General features: G+C 55.1%; 1 protein-coding gene across 1 annotated transcript; it reads left to right on the top strand.

Annotated features, from left to right (window-relative positions):
* Window positions 1–1,929: 1,929 nt before the first annotated feature.
* Window positions 1,930–18,290, top strand: ZNF598 (zinc finger protein 598, E3 ubiquitin ligase). The gene is made up of 12 exons (XM_072982943.2): window positions 1,930–2,300; window positions 8,696–8,808; window positions 9,555–9,684; window positions 9,836–10,047; window positions 10,652–10,869; window positions 11,219–11,336; window positions 12,437–12,615; window positions 12,733–12,817; window positions 13,421–14,196; window positions 15,235–15,370; window positions 16,056–16,203; window positions 17,043–18,290. The coding sequence occupies exons 1-12, from the start codon at window positions 2,100–2,102 to the stop codon at window positions 17,397–17,399; spliced, it is 2,673 nt and encodes an 890-aa protein (XP_072839044.2). The 5' UTR covers window positions 1,930–2,099; the 3' UTR covers window positions 17,400–18,290.
* Window positions 18,291–18,866: the final 576 nt, after the last annotated feature.

Genomic DNA, 18,866 nt, shown 5'->3' with positions numbered 1-18,866 from the left:
CAAGTTGCTTGTTGTTGTTGTTGTTGTTGTTGGGTGCCATGAAATCACCTCCAACTTACAGCAACCCTATCCATGAACAGTCTCCAAAATGCCCCCGTCCTCAACAGCCCTGTTCAGCTCTTGCAAACTCAAGGTTGTGGCTTCCTTTAGGGACCAATCCATCTCATATTTGATCTTCCTCTTTTCCTGCTGTGTGTGTGTTTAGTCGTTTAGTCATGTCCGACTCTTCGTGACCCCATGGACCAGAGCACGCCAGGCCCTCCTGTCTTCTACTGCCTCCCGGAGTTGTGTCAGGTTCATGTTGGTTGCTCAGGTTCATGTTGGTTGCCTTTTCCTGCTGCCTTCTACCTTTCCGAGCATTATTATCTTTTCCAGAGAATCCTGCCTTCTCATAATGTGCCCAAAGTAGAACAGCCTGGATTTCATCACTTATGCTTCCGGAGATAGTTCAGGCTTGATTTGATCTAGGATCCACCTGTTCATCTTTCTGGCAGCCCACGCTATCCACAAATCACCAAATTTCAAACAGATTATTATTACCATTTTCTTGTCTGCTTTCTTTACCGTTCGGCTTTCACACCCCTACATGGTGACCAGAAACGCAAGAGTGTGGATGATCTTGGTCTCCCGTGACGCATCCTTACGCCCGATGATCTTTTCTAACTCTTTCCTTGCTGCCCTTTTGAGCCTTCTTCTGAGATCTATCCGCTGCACGCTCCGTTTGGATGGACGACTGGACCGAGGTCTATGACATCTTGCTGACTATTTCAGTTTCTTCACCGTCTGCGTTGAAGTTGTGTCGTTCTTCTGAAGTAAAAAAAATCTATATGTCGCTTGGAGCCACTGCTGTTTTCTGTAGCAGGTGCTTGAAACTCTTCCTCTTTTGCAAAGCCGTCCTCCATCTGTGGGTACCCACCTGCCCTTGGTTTCATCTTACCCCCTCCTTGCCTGTCTGGGAAAGACCTCAATTCATGCAGCTTTTAGGAGAGACCTTTCCCTTCTGCCCCCTTTGGTAGTGCAGTACTTTATTTGCTTTTTTTTTTTTTGAATGATGAGAACATGCACTAACTCCGCTTGCACTCAAGAAATGTATGACAAACCAGTGTCTGGATAGTGTTTGACAAGTGCCAGGCAGAATTGTCAGTAGCTATTTTGGTTCCAGCAACTCCAAGACTCCCAAACCCATTCATCCAGTGGTGGGATTCAGCAGGCCAACAAACGGTTCTGCAGAACCAATAATACATTAGCTACCGGTTCTGTAGAACTGGTGCGAACCTGCTGAATCCCACCACTGGCCAGGATCAGTGGTGGGATTCAGCAGGCCAACAAACGGTTCTGCAGAACCAATAATACATTAGCTACCGGTTCTGTAGAACTGGTGCGAACCTGCTGAATCCCACCACTGCATTCATCATCATCATCATCATCATCATCATCATCATCATCATCATCATCATCATCATCATCATCATCATCATCATCATCACAAGTCTCTTTTATTTTTAAACCAGGCTTGGATCTGGGCTAGTTTTCCCAAGACTGGACATCTTTCAAGAGAGGACTGCTTCCCCTAAAAAGAGAAAAAGGGGGACACGTGTCCACCCTTCTGGGGCTCCCTGAACAGACACGTGTATCTTTAAAGGCTTATTAAAAGGAAACAAACAGCTGGGAGCCTATTTCGACCCCAGTTAGAAACGAAGCTCTGATCCTTTAACTTAATTAATGCGTTTCATAATTAGAAGCGATTTTTCTCCGATTGATTCCTAGGGACTTTTAAGGGAGAGGAAACAAAAAGGCGGCGAGCGGACTCGCGAGTCCATCCCCGCGAGCCGGTCTATTCATCGGAGTCTACGGCGCGGGGTGGGAGGGGAGGGCGTCGGCGCAGGCGCCCGGTCGCCGGCGGTGGGCGTGGCCGGAGAGGACGCTCTAGGCGCGGGGCGCCGGCTTGGCGGCGACGCTCTAGGCGCGGGCCTCGGTGCGGTTGGCGGCCGGGGCGGTTGCTAGGCGGCGGCGCTCGGGGCCTAGTGGGCCGGAGGGGCGCCGGGGGGTCGGTGGTGGTGGTCGCGGCCGAGCCGGGCCCGTGGGCGGGGAGAGGCAGGATGGCGGCGTCGCCCTCGCCCTCGACGACGGAGCCGCGCAGCCCCGACGGGCCGCCGTCGCCCTGCGTGCTCTGCTGCGGGGAGCTGGAGGTGGTGGCGCTGGGCCGGTGCGAGCACCCCATCTGCTACCGCTGCTCGGTCCGGATGCGGGCCCTCTGCGGGGTGCGCTACTGCGCCGTCTGCCGGGAGGAGCTGGCCCAGGTGAGGCCGGAGAGGGGGCGGGAGAGGGCGGGAGCAGGCCTCAGAACAGGGCGGGGGGGGCGTCGTGGGGAGGGGGGCGCGGGGCCCTTGGGAAGAAGCGGGGCGGCCTTTGGGGCCTTGAGATGACCCCCCCCAGGGGCCCTCCTGGGAGGTCGGGGGGAGGGGGAGGAGGGAGGGGGTTCTTCCTCTGGGATCCTGGGAAATGGAGTCCAGCCGCAGGGAGCCTGTCCAAGCCCTTCTGACAGGCGGGCGGGGGGAATCCTGGGAGTTGTAGTCCCGCAAGAGGAACGTCCCCCAAGCCCTTGTTAGAGAGTGTGGATCCTGGGAGTTGTAGTCCGGCAAGAGGAACGTCCCCCAAGCCCTTGCTAGAGAGTGTGGATCCTGGGAGTTGTAGTCCGGCAAGAGGAACGTCCCCCAAGCCCTTGCTAGAGAGTGTGGATCCTGGGAGTTGTAGTCCAGCACGAGGAACGTCCCCCAAGCCCTTGCTAGAGAGTGTGGATCCTGGGAGTTGTAGTCCGGCAAGAGGAACGTCCCCCAAGCCCTTGCTAGAGAGTGTGGATCCTGGGAGTTGTAGTCCGGCAAGAGGAATGTCCCCCAAGCCCTTGCTAGAGAGTGTAGATCCTGGGAGTTGTAGTCCCGCAAGAGGAACGTCCCCCAAGCCCTTGTTAGAGAGTGTGGATCCTGGGAGTTGTAGTCCGGCAAGAGGAACGTCCCCCAAGCCCTTGTTAGAGAGTGTGGATCCTGGGAGTTGTAGTCCGGCAAGAGGAACGTCCCCCAAGCCCTTGCTAGAGAGTGTGGATCCTGGGAGTTGTAGTCCAGCACGAGGAACGTCCCCCAAGCCCTTGCTAGAGAGTGTGGATCCTGGGAGTTGTAGTCCGGCAAGAGGAACGTCCCCCAAGCCCTTGCTAGAGAGTGTGGATCCTGGGAGTTGTAGTCCGGCAAGAGGAATGTCCCCCAAGCCCTTGCTAGAGAGTGTAGATCCTGGGAGTTCTAGTCCGGCAAGAGGAACGCCCCCCAAGCCTTTCTTCAAGTCTGGGAAGGGATCCTGGGAGTTGTAGTTCAAAGGTTGAGATCTCCCAGCCCTTGTTATGGGCTGGAGGAATAATAGTGGGGGTTATAGACCAGTAAAAATATTTTGTTTTCCTTAATGACTGGCGATCAGAGGGTATTTTAAATGGATTGTTGTCCTCTGTTTTTTTTATAAGGTGCTTTTCGTTTCGATTTTATTTTCCATTTTTTAACATAATGCCTGTTTAATTCTTTTTAAAACATTTGTTCACTTAGGGGTTTTCAGTGTTTCCTTTTTTTAATGCTGCAAGCCAGTGGTTCTTAACCTTTGTTACTTGGATGTTTTTGAACTGCAACTCCCAGAACAGTTGGTGGTGAAGGCTTCTGGGAGTTGCAGTCCAAAACTCCTGAGTAACCCAAGGTTAAGAACCAGTGCTGTAAGCCACCTTGGGGCCTTTTTTTAAGGAGAAAGGCGGGCTGAAAATATCTTAAGTAACAGGCGAAAATAAGGAAAGGGAACCATTCCAGGCCCTTGCGGTGGCTCTGGGGGATGCTGGGAATTGGAGTCCAGTCGAAAGAGTGACGTGGCTGAGCTCTGGTTACCGCCTGAGAGATTCTGAGGAATTGCCGTCACAAGTGGTGGTGGGGAAAAAAAGCAAGGCCATCTCACTCATTACTTATTTTGAGTACATCAGGCTGGCTTTAGATCCTAGTTCTCTCTGTGCCAAATCTTGGGGGGGGGGGAGTAAGTAAACACCGCTCTGTTGGGGCCTGCTCCCAAGTAAATATGTGCAGGATGGTGGCCTTGGGAAGAAGCCACAGCAAAGAGCCCGGTGTCGCCAAGTATCCTGGGAGCATTCTGCCAGCAAGCGCTGGAAATCCAGTGCCGTGGTCGATGGGGTCGGCGGGCAGGGTTCCTCCAAGGTTAACGGGAGGTGTTTTGTGCATCCAGGGTGGATGACATTGAGCCCGTTCATTTCCCTTGTTGGATGAACGGAATGACCAGTCAGACCATCAAGGGGCAGTTGCAACCCCAGATAGAACGGCCTGCACCTCGCGCTGCGTTCTTGCATGCGCAGAGGTGGAAGAAAGTTCCCCTGATGGGAATAGCCCTTCTTTGAAAGTGTACAAGATTCCTTTTCCTCCTTGTGGCTGTGAAATTGGTTTTTAAAAACAGGTTGGCAGAAGTTTGCTGGGCGAGACACACCTTTAGTGTGGACTTGCCCATATTCTCCGTAGAGTTGAAATGCAATTAAAGAAACAAAAGCGGCTGGATTTTACAAAAGGCCGTATTAATGGAAGCACGGCGTGTCTTATTACAAGAAGTAAGATTTCTGTTTTGTTTTGCACTCACTGGTCAGGCGGCTTGGGGAATATTCTGTCCAGATCTGTGTGCAGTATTTCCAGAAGAGTTGTAAGCAAAATGGAGCATGTTGAAAGGAAGGCAGCGGAAGAGGTAGGGGATCCTAGAAAGTCGTGTCGTATTGAGGGTTGTTTGAAAGAACTGGGGGAGAAGATTGAAAGGAGATGAAACGGTGGTCTTCTGAAGCCTGGTGGGATGTCATGCAGAAGATGAATCAGGCTTATTCTGTTCTGCTTTGGAGAGAAGGATTAGAACCCGTGGCCATAGAGGGAAGGATGCCTATTTCACCCCAGCATTCAGCGAAATGCCCTGGCGTGCCCCTTGGGCAGTGCAACTGACTGCTGCTGAAGATGATGGGCTCTCCTTGGTTGGAGGTCAATCCGTCAGGGATGCTGAGCGCTGCCTTCTGCATTGCAGATCCTGGGAAAGATTTGGGAGGTGGACTTGGCGAGCTTAAAGGACACCTCCAGCCCTAGACGATGCTTTGCGTAGCTGATAGCAAAGGTCCGAGGCGGAAATCAGCATTTTAGTAGCTGCTGCTTTAGGGCTAAGATGTCACATGTAGCAGTGAGAAGAACATCTGCTCTTTCCAATAGTGTACGTGTGTCGTTATTTTAAGAGTATCCTCATAGAGGTGACATCCTTTCTGTTTGTGAAAGCAAAGAGATGATATTTATTGTCTGTAAATTCAATCACCATTTTGGATTGACATTGAAACCTTTTGGGGTTTTGGTTTTATCATACACGCCTGCTGAGTAAGGCGGTCATCGCTGTAGCTGAATGAAGTGCTGTGTCAATAGATTAAACACTGCAGTTTGGGGTTTTTATAACTCATGGATGGAGCCCTCGGTGACAGCTGCCACGCTAATGTATCAGAGCAGGACTGAGAAATCATGGATCCTAGGTTATTAGCCGGCCGAAAAAAAACTCACGGGCTCCCTTACCTCCCATGCTTGATTGCTGCCTAGAGGAAGTGTGGGATAAAAATAATTTGTGAGACTCCGAAGAGGAAGGCACTGCCCTGTGGCAGGAGGGAGTGGTTCTCCCACAAGCCTGTCCACGTAGATGCCCTACATACAGGAAGGAGCCTTCTTCGGCCGATGCCAGCCCTTGAGTGTCTGTAACATGAGGCCTGACCTCACGGAAGCTGTTTCGTTATCTCTTTTAACGACGACGTCACCCAAAAAGCGCCACTGTTGGCATTGCTCGTTCTTCTAGGAACCGAGTCTAAAGCACGGCACTTTTAAGTGGTGTGGAATGAGTGGCTGCGAATGGCAGGTGATTCACCAAAATTGGTTGTTTACGGTGTGTAAAAGGTGGCGGTGGAGACTCACCCTGTTGGGTTATTCAACACCTTCTCATTCAAGACCAACTCCTCTTGGCAGTAAAGCCTGTTTGGTTTCTCACTCTTCTGGAGGTGACGGCACCACTCTCGGGGGGGGGGGGAAGAGATTAAAGGTATTTAGATCGGTGTCTCCTGCCCATTGTCGATGTTTCCTTGCTAGCAGATAAGAGAGAGGGAATGAGGAAAACATACCACCAGCAGCCTTCCCCAGGACGTAGAAGATGCCTTCTACAGAGTCCGATTACTAATCCGCCTGGTCCGGTTGTCCCTAAAGATCTCCGAGGTTTCCGGCTGGGATTTTTTCCAGCTGGAACTAGAAATACCTGGGGTTGAACTGTGGACCTTTGGCACTCAAAGCAGCCGATGAGCTGTGGTCCTCTCCTGACTTTTATTAACAGAGGAAGCATCTTTGCTATGGGTTCAATCAATGGTCTATCTAGATCGGTATCTTTCCTCCCCTGGCTAATCCATCCCTTTCAGAACGAGGAAAACGGTGCTCGATTGCATCGGAGGGAGGGCTAGACCAAAGCCACCGAGGAACCCGGGCTTCCATGAGCACCCCTGTCCTTATTCTTTCCCCCAAGAACAACTGGTATAGGGAAGCCTCCTCCCCTCCCTCCTGGAGGCCGCTGTCTAGCAGGAATTGCCTGCCTGCCTGCCATAGCTTTAATTCTCCTCCTTGAATTTGTCTAATCCTTGTTGCAAGCTGGACAAGTTGGCAACCATCACAAGGTCTTGCCATTGCAAATTTTGCAGTGTAATTGTGAAGCCCCGTTGGAAGACATCTCTCCCTCTGTCTGCCTTTAGTCCCACCATCATACTGCTTCAGCAGACAACCCAGGGTTTCGGTGTTACGAGAGAGGGAGAAATGTCGCTCTTGCTCTATCCATTTCTTTCACGCAATCCTCCACCCCCTGGTAAAAATCCCAAACTGTTGCTGATGGGAATAGGGGCTCAACTTCCCCACCTTTCCTGTACCGAGGAGCAAGCGAAGACGACGGATCTTCCTTATGGAAAAGCACAGATAGAAGAAGATCCTGTCTGGAAACAGGAGCTGTCAGAAATGCCCGTTTCATCTTGATGTCTCTTCCTGGACCTGCCAGTATCAGTGAATGGAATGAGGAATTGTGAACAAATGCATAATAAAAGCAGGGAATCTCCCCCCCCCCCCCAATGTGTTGCTGTCGTCCCCAAACGGTAGCTGTTGTGCTTGTTCTGCGTGGCTTCGGTCCAGGGGCAAGCAGCATCTGTCCCTGGTGGAACAGTACGTTTATGTGAGGGTCACGATCCAGAGGAACCACCTCTCTTCTCAGACCGAATCTATTGTTGTGGATTGGGAGGGCAGTGCATCATTTCTGCACTTCCCCTGCAGAAGTACGCTTCCCTCCCCTGGGTTTCCCTTGTGCCTCATTAGACGGCGCATTCCACTTCTTCTGGGAACAGGGTGTCACTAGCCAGGGGCCCTCCGTTGTGCATAGTGTGTGACTCAACAGGGGCAGCAAGACGGGTGGAACACGACACTCCCTCAAGGAGGAGCGAACAGCCTACCAATCTCTTGCAAACCTTCTGATAAGCTGAGTGGGACCTGCTGGATCGTCTCTTGGGTTTCTGCTGTGCAGACGTTTCAGCCCTTCAGAATGGTGGAAACCACCGCAGCAAATATAAACTACTCTGGCTTCTTCCCCTACCTCAAATCCAGGGTGTTACTGAAGGATAGAACGAGTAACTCTGCTGTGGCTAACCCAACTCTTGGGGTCATCCAGGTGGCTTGCCAAGAACGATCCTTTAAAAGAGGATCCCTCTGATGATGTCCGACTTGATTTGTATCCTGGCCCCAGCCTTTTCTGCAGCCTTTCCTCCCTGGCTCAGCCATTTGGCCGCTCCTGGGAAGATGCCCTGCCTCTTGCTTTGAATATACAGCCAGAGGTTCTCCTCTTGGTGCAGAGAGCTGAAACGAACTGTTCTCGTCCTGTGGTTTCAGCTCCAACTCCCCGGATGCCCGGCTGTCGGCTGTGCCCGCTGGAGTTCCTGAGGGTCAAAGGCCTCTTGATTTCCATCGCTTGCCTGGGAAGAGCAATTGATTCTTCTCTCTGGTCTCGGTGACCTGCACGTGGGTTGCCCTGTGCCGCCACAGAGCCCTTTGGAACCTCGCAGAGCTGAGTAACGGCATTTGGCAAGGACCCAAGCAATGCTCAAAACGACGAGTTCTGTTCTCGCCGGGTTTCTCCCACACTCTGCTCCCAGGGGCTTGGTGATGATTTCACTTCCCCCCCCCCATTTCCCTCTCTTTCAGTCCCTCTTAAGTGGGTTGGGGCAGAGAGAAGCAGAGGGTTCATCTAGAGCCGTGGTTCCCCACCTTGGGTCGCCCCGGCGTTCTTCAGCTGCATCTCCCAGAAACCACGGCCGGCACAGCCGGTGGCGAAGGCTTCTGGGAATTGCAGTCCAAGGACACCAGGGTTACCCAAGGTGGGGACCCACGGCTCTCGAGCTTCCGTCTGGGTCTCCCTCCTTCGTCCTCCTGCACTCCATCCGCAGTGCCTCTTGTCTGCTGCCTGTTTCTCTCCCCAGGACTTCTCGGGGTTTCCGCTGCTCTGTCAGCACTAGGGCCACAGGGCGCCCCTCTGTATGCTGTCTCAGCCACGCCTGCTCCCCTGACCCTTCTCCTTGTGTCCCACGCAGGTGGTCTTTGGGAGGAAGCTGACGTCCTTTTCATCAATAGCGCTCAGCCAGTTGCAGCATGAGAAGAAATACGACATCTATTTTACTGACGGGAAAGTTTATGCTCTGTATAGGTAAGGAACCCTTTTGTACCTCCCCTCCTTGGGTTCTCTGGGAGAAGTGTCTGGCAAGAGAAGGCGCTGAACCCGTGACCAGCCATGTGCCAGGATGGGTGGCAACAGGGTGTGGCCTTCAGATTAGCAGAGACCGCCTGGATCACCTGAGCCCTGGCCCACAAGCCCCCCCCCCCGGGCCTGTGTGGCGAAGGAATCCAACCAAGGCAGAAAGGTGTGCTTAGAGGGAAAGGCGTCGCCAGCACCGAGGAAATCTCAGAAGCTGAGCAGCGCTCCAGCTGTCGGGAGCAGTGTTTGGGAAAGTTGCTCTTTCGGGTTGTGATTCCAGAATCCCTCTTACCTCTGGCCATGCTTTTTGGGAAGGAGGGGGAGGGGGGGAGGCCAAAGCACTCGCCTTCCTCAGCTCTGGGAAGGAGGCAGCTTTTTGGTGCCAACGCCATAAATAGGCAGATGCCAATCCATGTTGCTTTTGGGAAATATTGCAGGTGCACATTCAGATAGTCCCAAGTTCATACAGTCCTGGTCAGTGAACGTGTACGTGGCCGTTCGAGGCCCTTTAGCGGTGCTTAGATTGCTTCTATACACTGACTCTCATTCTAGCCTCTGAGATAATGCAATCGAAGCTGTCAACGCAGTGAGAAAGTGCTTTGCTTCCCCATGTTGAGAAGGAGTGTATTAAAGGGAGGGCGTCCTGCAGGCTACGGTTGTGATCCAGATCCTTGTTTCCCCCCCCCCTTTTATCCTAGGAAGCTTTTGCAGCACGAGTGCCCACTGTGCCCAGAGGCCAGGCCGTTTGCCACCGTGGCGGAACTGGAGCAGCACATGAGGAAGCAGCACGAGCTTTTCTGCTGCAGGCTCTGCGTGAAGCACCTGAAGGCAAGTGACCCTGCCAGGCGCTTTAGGAGAAAGCCCGCACGGGGGGGGGGGGAGAGAGAGAAGAAAGGGGGGCCCCTGAAGAGCCCTCCCACATCAAGGCGACCTTTTCTGTTTGCCGAGGGGGTGACGGGTCTGCCTCCTCCCATTCCAGATTTTCACCTATGAGCGCAAATGGTACACCCGCAAGGACCTCGCCCGGCACAGGATCCACGGGGATCCCGACGACACCTCTCACCGGGGCCACCCCCTGTGCAAATTTTGCGACGAGCGGTATTTGGATAACGACGAGTTACTGAAACACCTTAGGAGAGACCACTATTTTTGCCACTTCTGTGATTCCGAGGGGGCGCAGGAGTATTACAGGTGGGTGAACCCAGCCCCGTCTCCCTTACGTCATGGGGATTGGCGCCCAGTCGCCTTGTGTCTGATTCCTGAGGCAACTGGCTTACCAAGAGACCCTGTTCCTTGGGCTGACACCCCGCTAACCCTTAGCTTGGCTCCTTCCCCTGGGACAGCAGGGCACGGGTTTCCTCCTTCTCCCACGGGATCGCCCTTCAGGTGGGCCCAGGTGGCTTTCCCGTCGCCTCTCGGTCTTCCCTTCTCCACGCCAAACGCCCAGCTCTCTTAAACCTTCCCCACAAGGCTTCCACTTGCCTCCGCTCACCCTTCTTTCCCTCTCTCTGTGTGTGTCTTGTCCGGCTACTCAGTCGAGATGGGAACAGCAGCCACCGCAGGAGGCAGCTTGTCTTCTTGGCTAAGAGCCTAGAAGGCAACCAGGTTGCCCTTTCCATTTCCACTTCTGAATCATTCAGGCAGGAGCCGTTGGCGCTGAAAGGAAGCTCGGGAACCGTCTCCTCCCCAGCCATGTTTTGGCGTGTCTCTGTCCCCCCCCACCTTCCCCTTTGCCTCCCCAAACGGAACCGAATTCCCCCGTGAGTGAGCACGCTGTCCCTCTGCCCCGCTGCAGTGATTACGAATACCTCCGAGAGCATTTCCGGGAAAAGCACTTCCTGTGCGAAGAGGGCCGGTGCAGCAGCGAGCAGTTCACCCACGCCTTCCGGACGGAAATCGACTACAAAGCCCACAAGACGGCCTATCACAGCAAGAACCGGGCGGAGGCCAGGCAGAACCGGCAGATCGACCTGCAGTTCAACTACGCGCCGAGGCACCAGCGGAGAAACGAGGGTACGCCGGGCTAGAAAGAACGGCCTCCTGCCTGTTTCGCTAACGTACAAAACCATTCTAAGGTTAGGGACGGATCTTAGTTTCTAGATGTGGGACCCTCGCAGGGCTTTGGAGTAAGTGCTCCTCATCTGCGTAGAAGGAGACCTGGAGATGCAGCTCAGTGTGGACAGCAGAGCAATCTTGGCTTTCTCTGTCAGGAGACTGGGTTCGGAGTCCTTGGCTTGATTGGCCTGTGAACGGTCAGGATAACAACACAGGGAGCCAGAGGAGCGTTGGGCTATAACAGGAGGGGAGAGAGATTGCTCTGCAATGTCTTCTGATTCCATTCCCCCTCTCTCCCCCTCCACAGGTGTTGTGAGTGGTGAAGACTATGAAGAGGTTGACAGGTATAACCGGCAGGGGAGAGGAGGCCGGGCCGGGCCACGCGGCGGACAGCAGAACAGGAGAGGCAGCTGGAGATACAAGAGGTCAGAGGGCACAGGTTGCCTTCAGGGGGGGCCTGGGGGTGTCTCTGGGCTTGGAAGGGCCTGGAGCTGGGGTTCTGGGATCATCGGAACCCGCTTGCGAGTGGGAAGGTCGACTGGGGGAATGGCCCCATGGAACAGCCGCTGAGTTCAAGGATCGGAAATGGCTTCTGGAGTTGGGCCACCACCGCGCCGAGTTAAAAAAAACAAAACAAAACAGGTCCAGAAAGGAAGGCCAGTGTAAAGTCTTTAACACCTTTGAGTTTGTTTTTATTTACGCCTGCGCTGCATGTGTCCTCGTAGCACGTAAAGAAACCTGGAAACTAGTAAAAATCTGATAGGCAGAATTCTGCTCTCTCTTTTGAATATGCCTCCCTCAAAGCATGGTACGAAAGGCCTGCTGGAGAAGAAGGAGGAGGAGGAGAAGGGCTGGTCCTGCTTCCAGCCGCGGTCTGGCTGCTTGGTTAATGGCCCCTGGTTAACAGCGGTGGAGGCATTCAGGGAGACCGAGCCGAGCCTCATGCCAGGGTCCAGCCCCTCTGGGATGCAGCCTGTGCCGGCAGTTAGCAGGACCAGGCAGCTTCTGGTTTAGAGGTGCTGGAGGGGCCACCCCAGCTTTTTTTTTTTAGCAGACCCCCTTTTCAGTCTGTGTTGCCTGAAAAGCAAATGTAATGCATTGTGCGTTCTCAGCCAGGACAACCCAGCACGATAGCGTTAACCTTTGGGACGAGCTCCAGGCAGGCCACAGCCGTTGCAAAAGGGTTGCCCTCTTGTGGCAGCCTAAAGAGACGAGGATGCTTGGCTTGCTCACTGATTCTCATTCTGGGTGGCAGCAGTTCCGGTCCTCATCTGCCTGGCTCTCGCGGTACTGCCATGCCACTCTCAAAGTTCTTCTTGCAAGTCGGTCGCTTAATGGTTTCTTCTGCAGTTTTGGGGGTGTTTGGGCTAAATCTAGCCTTTCAGAGCTTTTCCGCTTGATGTTGTCGGCGGCAAAGAGGAGCGGCTCTCGCAGATTGTTCCTGTCCCGCCTTCAGGGAGGGTCCCCCCCCCAAGCTTCTCCCTCTCTTGACTTGTCCTTACTGTTCCGCTTGGAAACCCTGCAGGGAAGAGGAAGACCGAGATATTGCCGCGGCTGTCCGAGCGTCCGTGGCAGCCAAGAGGCAAGAGGAGAAGAAGCACGGGGACGATAAGGAGGAGGGCGCCCGGGCGAAAAAGGAAGATGCAAAAGAGCTGGACCTGAACGCCTGCAAGCGCGGACCAAAACCGCCCGCTGAAGCCCCAGGTGAGCCCTCCTGCAGCGGGTTTTTGCCCCGATGTGGTGGGCTTGACTCACAAGAAGAAGGCTCTTGAAGGGCTTCAGGAGGTCACTTACACCTGTCTCTCTTTGCTTCCTCTCAAGTTCCCAAAGAGGCTGTTCCAAAGACCGTGTTAAGCCCGGACGACTTCCCAGCCATCGGCTGCCCGGCAGCAGGCTTGGGGCAGAGGTGAGTCCTTCACGTTAGAAGCCAGGAAGGAGTCAATGGGGCTGCGTCGACAACCCCCCCGCCTCCCTGGGCCCCCCCGAGCCCCCCCTCCTTTTGTTAACTTCAAAATCATGATCATGATAGAAACTCCCTGTTCGGTTACAGTTGCCTCTGACTGTTTATGCCTCGGGGCTTCCTCTTAAGATCATGCTTCTGGTAACTCAGGTTGAAAAGCACTTCCTTGGCCCAAAACAAACCAGAAAGTGAACTCTTGTCTCTACCCCGCTCAAAGGGCCTTTTAAAATTTCCCCCAGTCTTATTTTTTTTAATTTTTATTTTGGACATGAGAGGTGCAGATCCGCCCTCATGGGAGCGCGAGGTTGGAAATACATTTTCCCCCTTGGAGGTCCTTGTGCCTTCATTCATGGCATGTCCGGGGGGGGGGGGGGAATCTGTGTGAAGTTCAGTGCCCTGTTGGTGTTTCGTACGTGGAGTCGGCAGGCAGGCGACGGCTGCCTTGTCAGCTTCCATTCCACTTCCCCACGTGGCCAATGACAACAGGACCCCGGGCAGAATGCTTGATTGCGCCCGGTGGGTTGTTAAACACCCTGTTCCCCTTGGCAGCGCTTCCCAGCCCGTCTTGGTGAAACTGGACGAGGAGGACTTCCCCAGCCTCTCCTCCTCCTCCTGCGCGCCGGTGGTGTCTTCTGCCATGACCTTGACGTACGCAGCCCCGGCGAGAAGGTCTGCTTTCCAGGAGGAGGACTTCCCCGCCTTGGTGTCCAGAGTCCAGCCTAGCAACAAGGCCGCGTCCACCCTCTCGTCGGCATGGAGCTGCGGCTCCAGTAAAAATGTGGCCAAAGCCATTGCTGGCAGCACCACTGGTGGCAGCCAGCCCGCCCGGAAAGCACCCCCCGCCAACATCGGTAAAGGAGGCAAGAAGACCAAGGCCTTCCTTCCCAACGAGGACGACGAGGGTGACGGCTCAGGGGTGACCACCCAGGAGGTGCGCAGCACCCCAACCATGGTTGACGTGTCTTCCTTGCTGACCGCCTCGAACTCCCAAGGGTTCGTCAGAGTGGGCAAGAAGAAGAAAGTCGGGTCCGAGAAGTCTCGGGCCGCGTCGTCGCCGGTTCTGAGGGAGGCAGCGGCCCCTGCCCCTCCTGCGGAAAAGGCCCCAGAGGCCGAGCACCCGCCCGGCCTCCCTGCCCACCCCCACGCGCCAGACCGAGCGGCAGCAGTGGTCAACGGTCACGCCGAGAAGGCCCCGGTTCCGTGCAATCCTTCCAAAGAGCCGCCGGGCCTGAAGAAGACCTCGTTGGCCAGCCCGTCTCTGTTACCTCAGGAAGACTTCCCGGCCCTTGGGAATTCTGGAGTCCCTCGGATGCCCCCGCCTCCAGGTGAGTAAAGGCCGCCGCTTCTTTCCTCGGGCTTTGCCCTCCGGAAAGCCCGAGCTTCGTGAATGCGTGAGGATGTTAATTTTGCAGGAAGCGCAGAATGGGGCACTGGAAACTCCCTCACAGCTTCCTTAGCTGGGAAATAAATAAAAAAACAAAAACAAAGGAGTTTCTACTTATTAAAACTGCAAAGATGCTTTTGAAAGCATTTGAGTGCTGTCAGGGGAAATGGTGGAAGGCATAGAGGTGGTTGGACAAGGTTCAGCGCCAGGAAACCTGGTGTTCTTGGTACCCCTTTGTGGGCTTCTTGCAGGCCCTGTGGGAATAATGCAGAGGGCCCCACCGTCTGCCGGGATCCAGAAAGTGTGGGACTTTTATCTGGAGGGCTTGGCTGGCATTCTCTTAAAACTGTTAAAAACCTGCAAGCCATTTCCATTTAAAGTAGACGGGGCAAGTCTGCCTCCTCTTTTAATTCGTGGAGTTTGTTTTGGGTTTGCTCGTCACGGGGCAGAGGAGAGCGCTCCTGCCCCGAACGGGATTTCTCAACCGGATACCAGCCTTTAAAAAATGGCATACCTGGCACAGTGTTCATCTCCAGTAGATCCAAGGCATGGTTCCATACCCTTGTTGTGCAGTTTACGGTGGTTCTGGTGCAGGCTTTAGGGATGAGGGAGGAAGGGAACCCAAGCCCTGGAAATCAAATGAAGGTTCCTTGATAACAGAGTTGAGACCGTGGGCTGATCTGTCCATGTCCCATCCGCTCGAGCCGGAAACGGCCGCCCAAGGTCTTCCCCGGGCTTGCAATCTTTTAACAGGGATCCAGCCTAGTTCTCCTGCCCAGAAGGCTTGCCTAACTTTTATGCCACGTTAGTTGGTGAAGGCTTTACAGCGGGTGGGACAGGACTCAGTGTAGAAGAATAAGAGAGAGGGAGGCAAGGCCCCCCCCCCCCCCTGCAACCGGGCAGCGGAGAAGATCCAGTCTTCCTGCATCTTTGTGGGTCCTAATAGTGACTCGTTGTGTCGCTCCCTACTTTCTTCCAGGCTTCAATTCTGTGGTGCTGCTTAACAGCGCTCCTCCACCTCCGGGCCTGTCGGCGCCTGTCAGTAAACCACCCCCCGGCTTCATTCCGATCCCACCCACCGCTGCCTCGGAAACTGCCCCTGCAGCTGTAAAAGAGTAAGTAGCTTTTCCTGCAAGGCAGGCGGCTCTTGGGTCTTCCCTCCCTCGCTTTCTTCCTCGTGTCATAGCTGGCCTTCTGCCTGCGGGTATCTGAATGGCTTTGGGGCTCTCTCTCCCCCCCATTTTTGTACCCCACACCGGGGAGTTCCCTTGAAGGGTGGGATTTTAAAAACAAACCATCTGTAAATAAGGGTAACAATAGGACACGTAATAATGGGCTCAAGGGACAGGAAGCCAGTGTTTTTTGTTTTGTTTTTTTCTTCCAAATTATGCCCACCTCCCCTGGTATGCCCATCCGGGCATAGGGCAAGATTCTCTCTCTTAGCCCAGCCTAGCCCGCTGCTTCTCTTACCCGAGGGGAATGGGATTGAATGAACCACCCTCTGGGCCCCCCCAAGGTGGTTAGAAAGTGCAGAGTGCCCCCCTGGGCCATCGTGTGCAGCCCTCACAGGGGGTGGGTGAACCTGCTTCATCATCCCCCACCCTCTCCTCCCCATGAGGACTAGCCCCATGCCCCGGCACCCATAGGAGGAGCAGCTGAGTTTAGGGCAGCTGGATTTACCGCGCCACCGTGATCACGGTGATGCCCTTCTCGGGCGAGGACCCTCCCCAAATGGCTTTATCTTGCAAACCTCCCGGGACAGCTCAGTTCTCTTCTGCCTCTCCTCCCTCCTCGAAACAGGCCCAGACCTTGCCAGGGCGGCCCCTACTTGATCCTGGAGAACTTCCAGCAGCGGAACATCCAGCTGATCCAGTCGATCAAAGAATTCCTTCGAGAGGACGAATCCCAGTTCAACAAGTTCAAGACTTACTCGGGGCAGTTCAGGCAGGTGAGTGGCCGTCAGGGAGACCTCTTGGAAAGACAGGCCAGCGGGTCTTCCCAGAACTGCCGGTGGCCCGATTGGGGGGGGGGGGAAGCAGAGCGTGATGTGGAAGGGGGGGTTGGGGAGGTTTCACTTGTCCGTGGGGGCCGAGAGGCTGAAAGCCAGTGGCCGGTATTTGCCGAGATCTTAAGCCAGCCCCTTGACCCCTTGACTCAAGGACGGTGGTTTGAGCGCAAGTCCTTTCTCCCTGCTGGTTCTGACGTGCCCATTTCTGGGGCACAGTGGCTGAATCACAAGGATGTGCTTCTTTTCCCGGGAAGGGTTCCCCTGGGGATGTGCAGGTCAATGCCCTCTTTGCAAACAAAACACAACCGAGGAGCTTTCTCCAAAGTGCACACGACCATCCCAAGGATCCTGGTGTCTCGGAAGCACCAGAACCCCATGTGTAGCACTTTAGGAACCCCTGGGCACATTCTGGATCTACTAGTTTGCCTTCCCACCCCACCCCCAAACACTTCCCGGTTTCCAGAAAATTAAGATACCAAATCCTCCATGAGAAATGCCTGGGTTCTGTCTGCTCAGCCAACCCACAGCCCTGGAGCGCTGTTTTTGTGAACGTCTCTTGGGGTGGAACGTGGGGCTTCAACATTCCCTTTCTTTTCTGAGGCTCATTCATGGAGGGGCATGCAGGGTGGAGTGGACCAGCCCTGGGAGGCTTCCCTATTTCCATGGCACGTCCTTCTGGGGGGGGGCAGGCGTGGGGGGCGTTCTCTCTCCCGCACCCCCACCCCGTGCCTCTCTATCCCTGACTCTCCTGGGCCTTCCCGGCTTTGTCTTCCCGGCAGGGTCTGATTTCAGCGGATCAATATTACCGGAGCTGCCAGGATCTCCTGGGGGAGAACTTCCGGAAGATCTTCAGCGAGCTCCTGGTGCTGTTGCCGGACACGGCCAAACAGCAGGAACTGCTGGCCACTCACAACGGTTTGAAAGCCAGCCTGGGCGATTCCTCTTCCTCGCTGAGCAAGTCTAAGAAGAGCAAGCGGAACGCCTGGCAGGCGGAGTCGGGGTCCGGCCTGGACTGCTGCGTCTGCCCCACCTGCCCGCAGGTGCTCACGCCGCAGGACCTCGCGGCCCACAAAGCTTTGCACCTGGAGGAGGACGAGTTCCCGTCTCTGCAGGCCATTAGCCGGATCATCAGCTAGCCGGGCCTCACCCACCCCCTTCCGGGTGACCAATAAAGGCTGTCTCCGTCTTCAAATTGGCACTCCCGGCGAGGCAGCCTCTCTGTCGGGAGGAGCGCAGCTGGCTGGCTGGGGGGTGGGGGCTGCCGATGGAAGGCACCGGCAGGTTCAGTGGTGGCGGCAGCGGAGGGCGGTGGCTGTGGGTCCAGGGAGACTGGGACATGGGCCATCTTCCTGCCAACCCAGGCCGCCTGAAATTGCAGGTTCACACACACACACACACACACACACACACACGAGGTGTGGTTTTGAGGGTACCACCGGCATCGCTCTTGAGAGAGGAATTGCTGCCTGGTGGCCACGATGTGGAAACAGAGCAGGGTGGGGGTGGGGGGTGGTTTTTGAAATGGTGAGGAAGGGGTCCCTCGGGCTGCAGAGGAACCATTGGGAAGAGGTTCAGAAGCGGTCCAGGCCGGTGGGTCGCCAGGGGGGGAAGGCGATGGGGAGGACAGAGCTGGTCAAACGGCCTGCCGTGGCTCAAGAGGACCCCTCTGTCCTCCTCAGCCCCGTCTCCCAGCTGCCCTCGGCCCCGCTCCATGCGGAGCACGGTCTGTTTCGTGGGCAGGAATGGGGCCCCTTCGGCGGGGGCCGCGCGCCCAGAATTCAGAGCCGCTTTCCAGCCCGTTTCTTTGTCCAGCTGGCGTGTTCTGGAAAGAAGACCGTGGTTTGTTGATTGAGGTCCGTTAGAGATGCATGTAGGAAACAAATCGTATTCGGTGCTTTTGCTCCTCAGTGTAAATCTGCCTTTCTACTCCAACGATGCAAGTTTGGTTTCTTTCTGCTGCCTTTAAAATAATCTGTGCCGGTTTCGGCGAACCCGTTGTTGGCTCATTAAACGCTGCTCCACCTTAACCGTGCCATGTGGTGCCTCCGTGTTCCATCCCCGGTGGGTTTCCCTGGAAGGGAGTCCTGGAAAGCGCTTGTGTTTCTTGCCCCCCTCCCCGTGGCCGCCGTGGTGTTTCTCTGGGAGTCCCTCTCCAGCCTTTTCTCAGCAGCTCTGCTAGGAGAGCCCTGGGCCGCGTGAAATTCTCACCCGGCTGAAAGGAGCACCTCTGTTCAGCCACCAACAAAGCTATTTCTCTTAAGCGGGGGTCCCTCGAGGTCTTGTGGACTTGCCTTCAGCCAAGGCGTCTGTGGGGGATGCTGCATGTGTGGACGTTTTCTGCACCCGTCACCCTCTGGACGTCAGTGGTCAGGTCTGTGGCTGGCAAAGTGCTTGGGAGGAACGCTCCCGAAACTTAGTGCGCAGTTACTCTGCCGTGGGCCAAGCTAGAAGACACGCCGGCCTTCCTCGCAGTGTGTTCGTTCTACGGCTGTAGCCGTGAGCTCCTCCCTTGAAAGCGGGGGGTGGGGGGCAAGCAATGGGCCTTTGCTCTGGCCCTGGGTCTGTGGGGGTCTCACCACTGACACTGCCCGGTGGCATGCCTC

This window comes from Pogona vitticeps, chromosome 13 (assembly GCF_051106095.1).
Source record: "Pogona vitticeps strain Pit_001003342236 chromosome 13, PviZW2.1, whole genome shotgun sequence".
In the NCBI taxonomy this organism is placed as follows: Eukaryota; Metazoa; Chordata; class Lepidosauria; order Squamata; family Agamidae; genus Pogona; species Pogona vitticeps.
The sequence above is the reverse complement of the archived record's forward strand: the minus strand, read 5'-3'. Positions and strand labels throughout refer to the sequence as shown.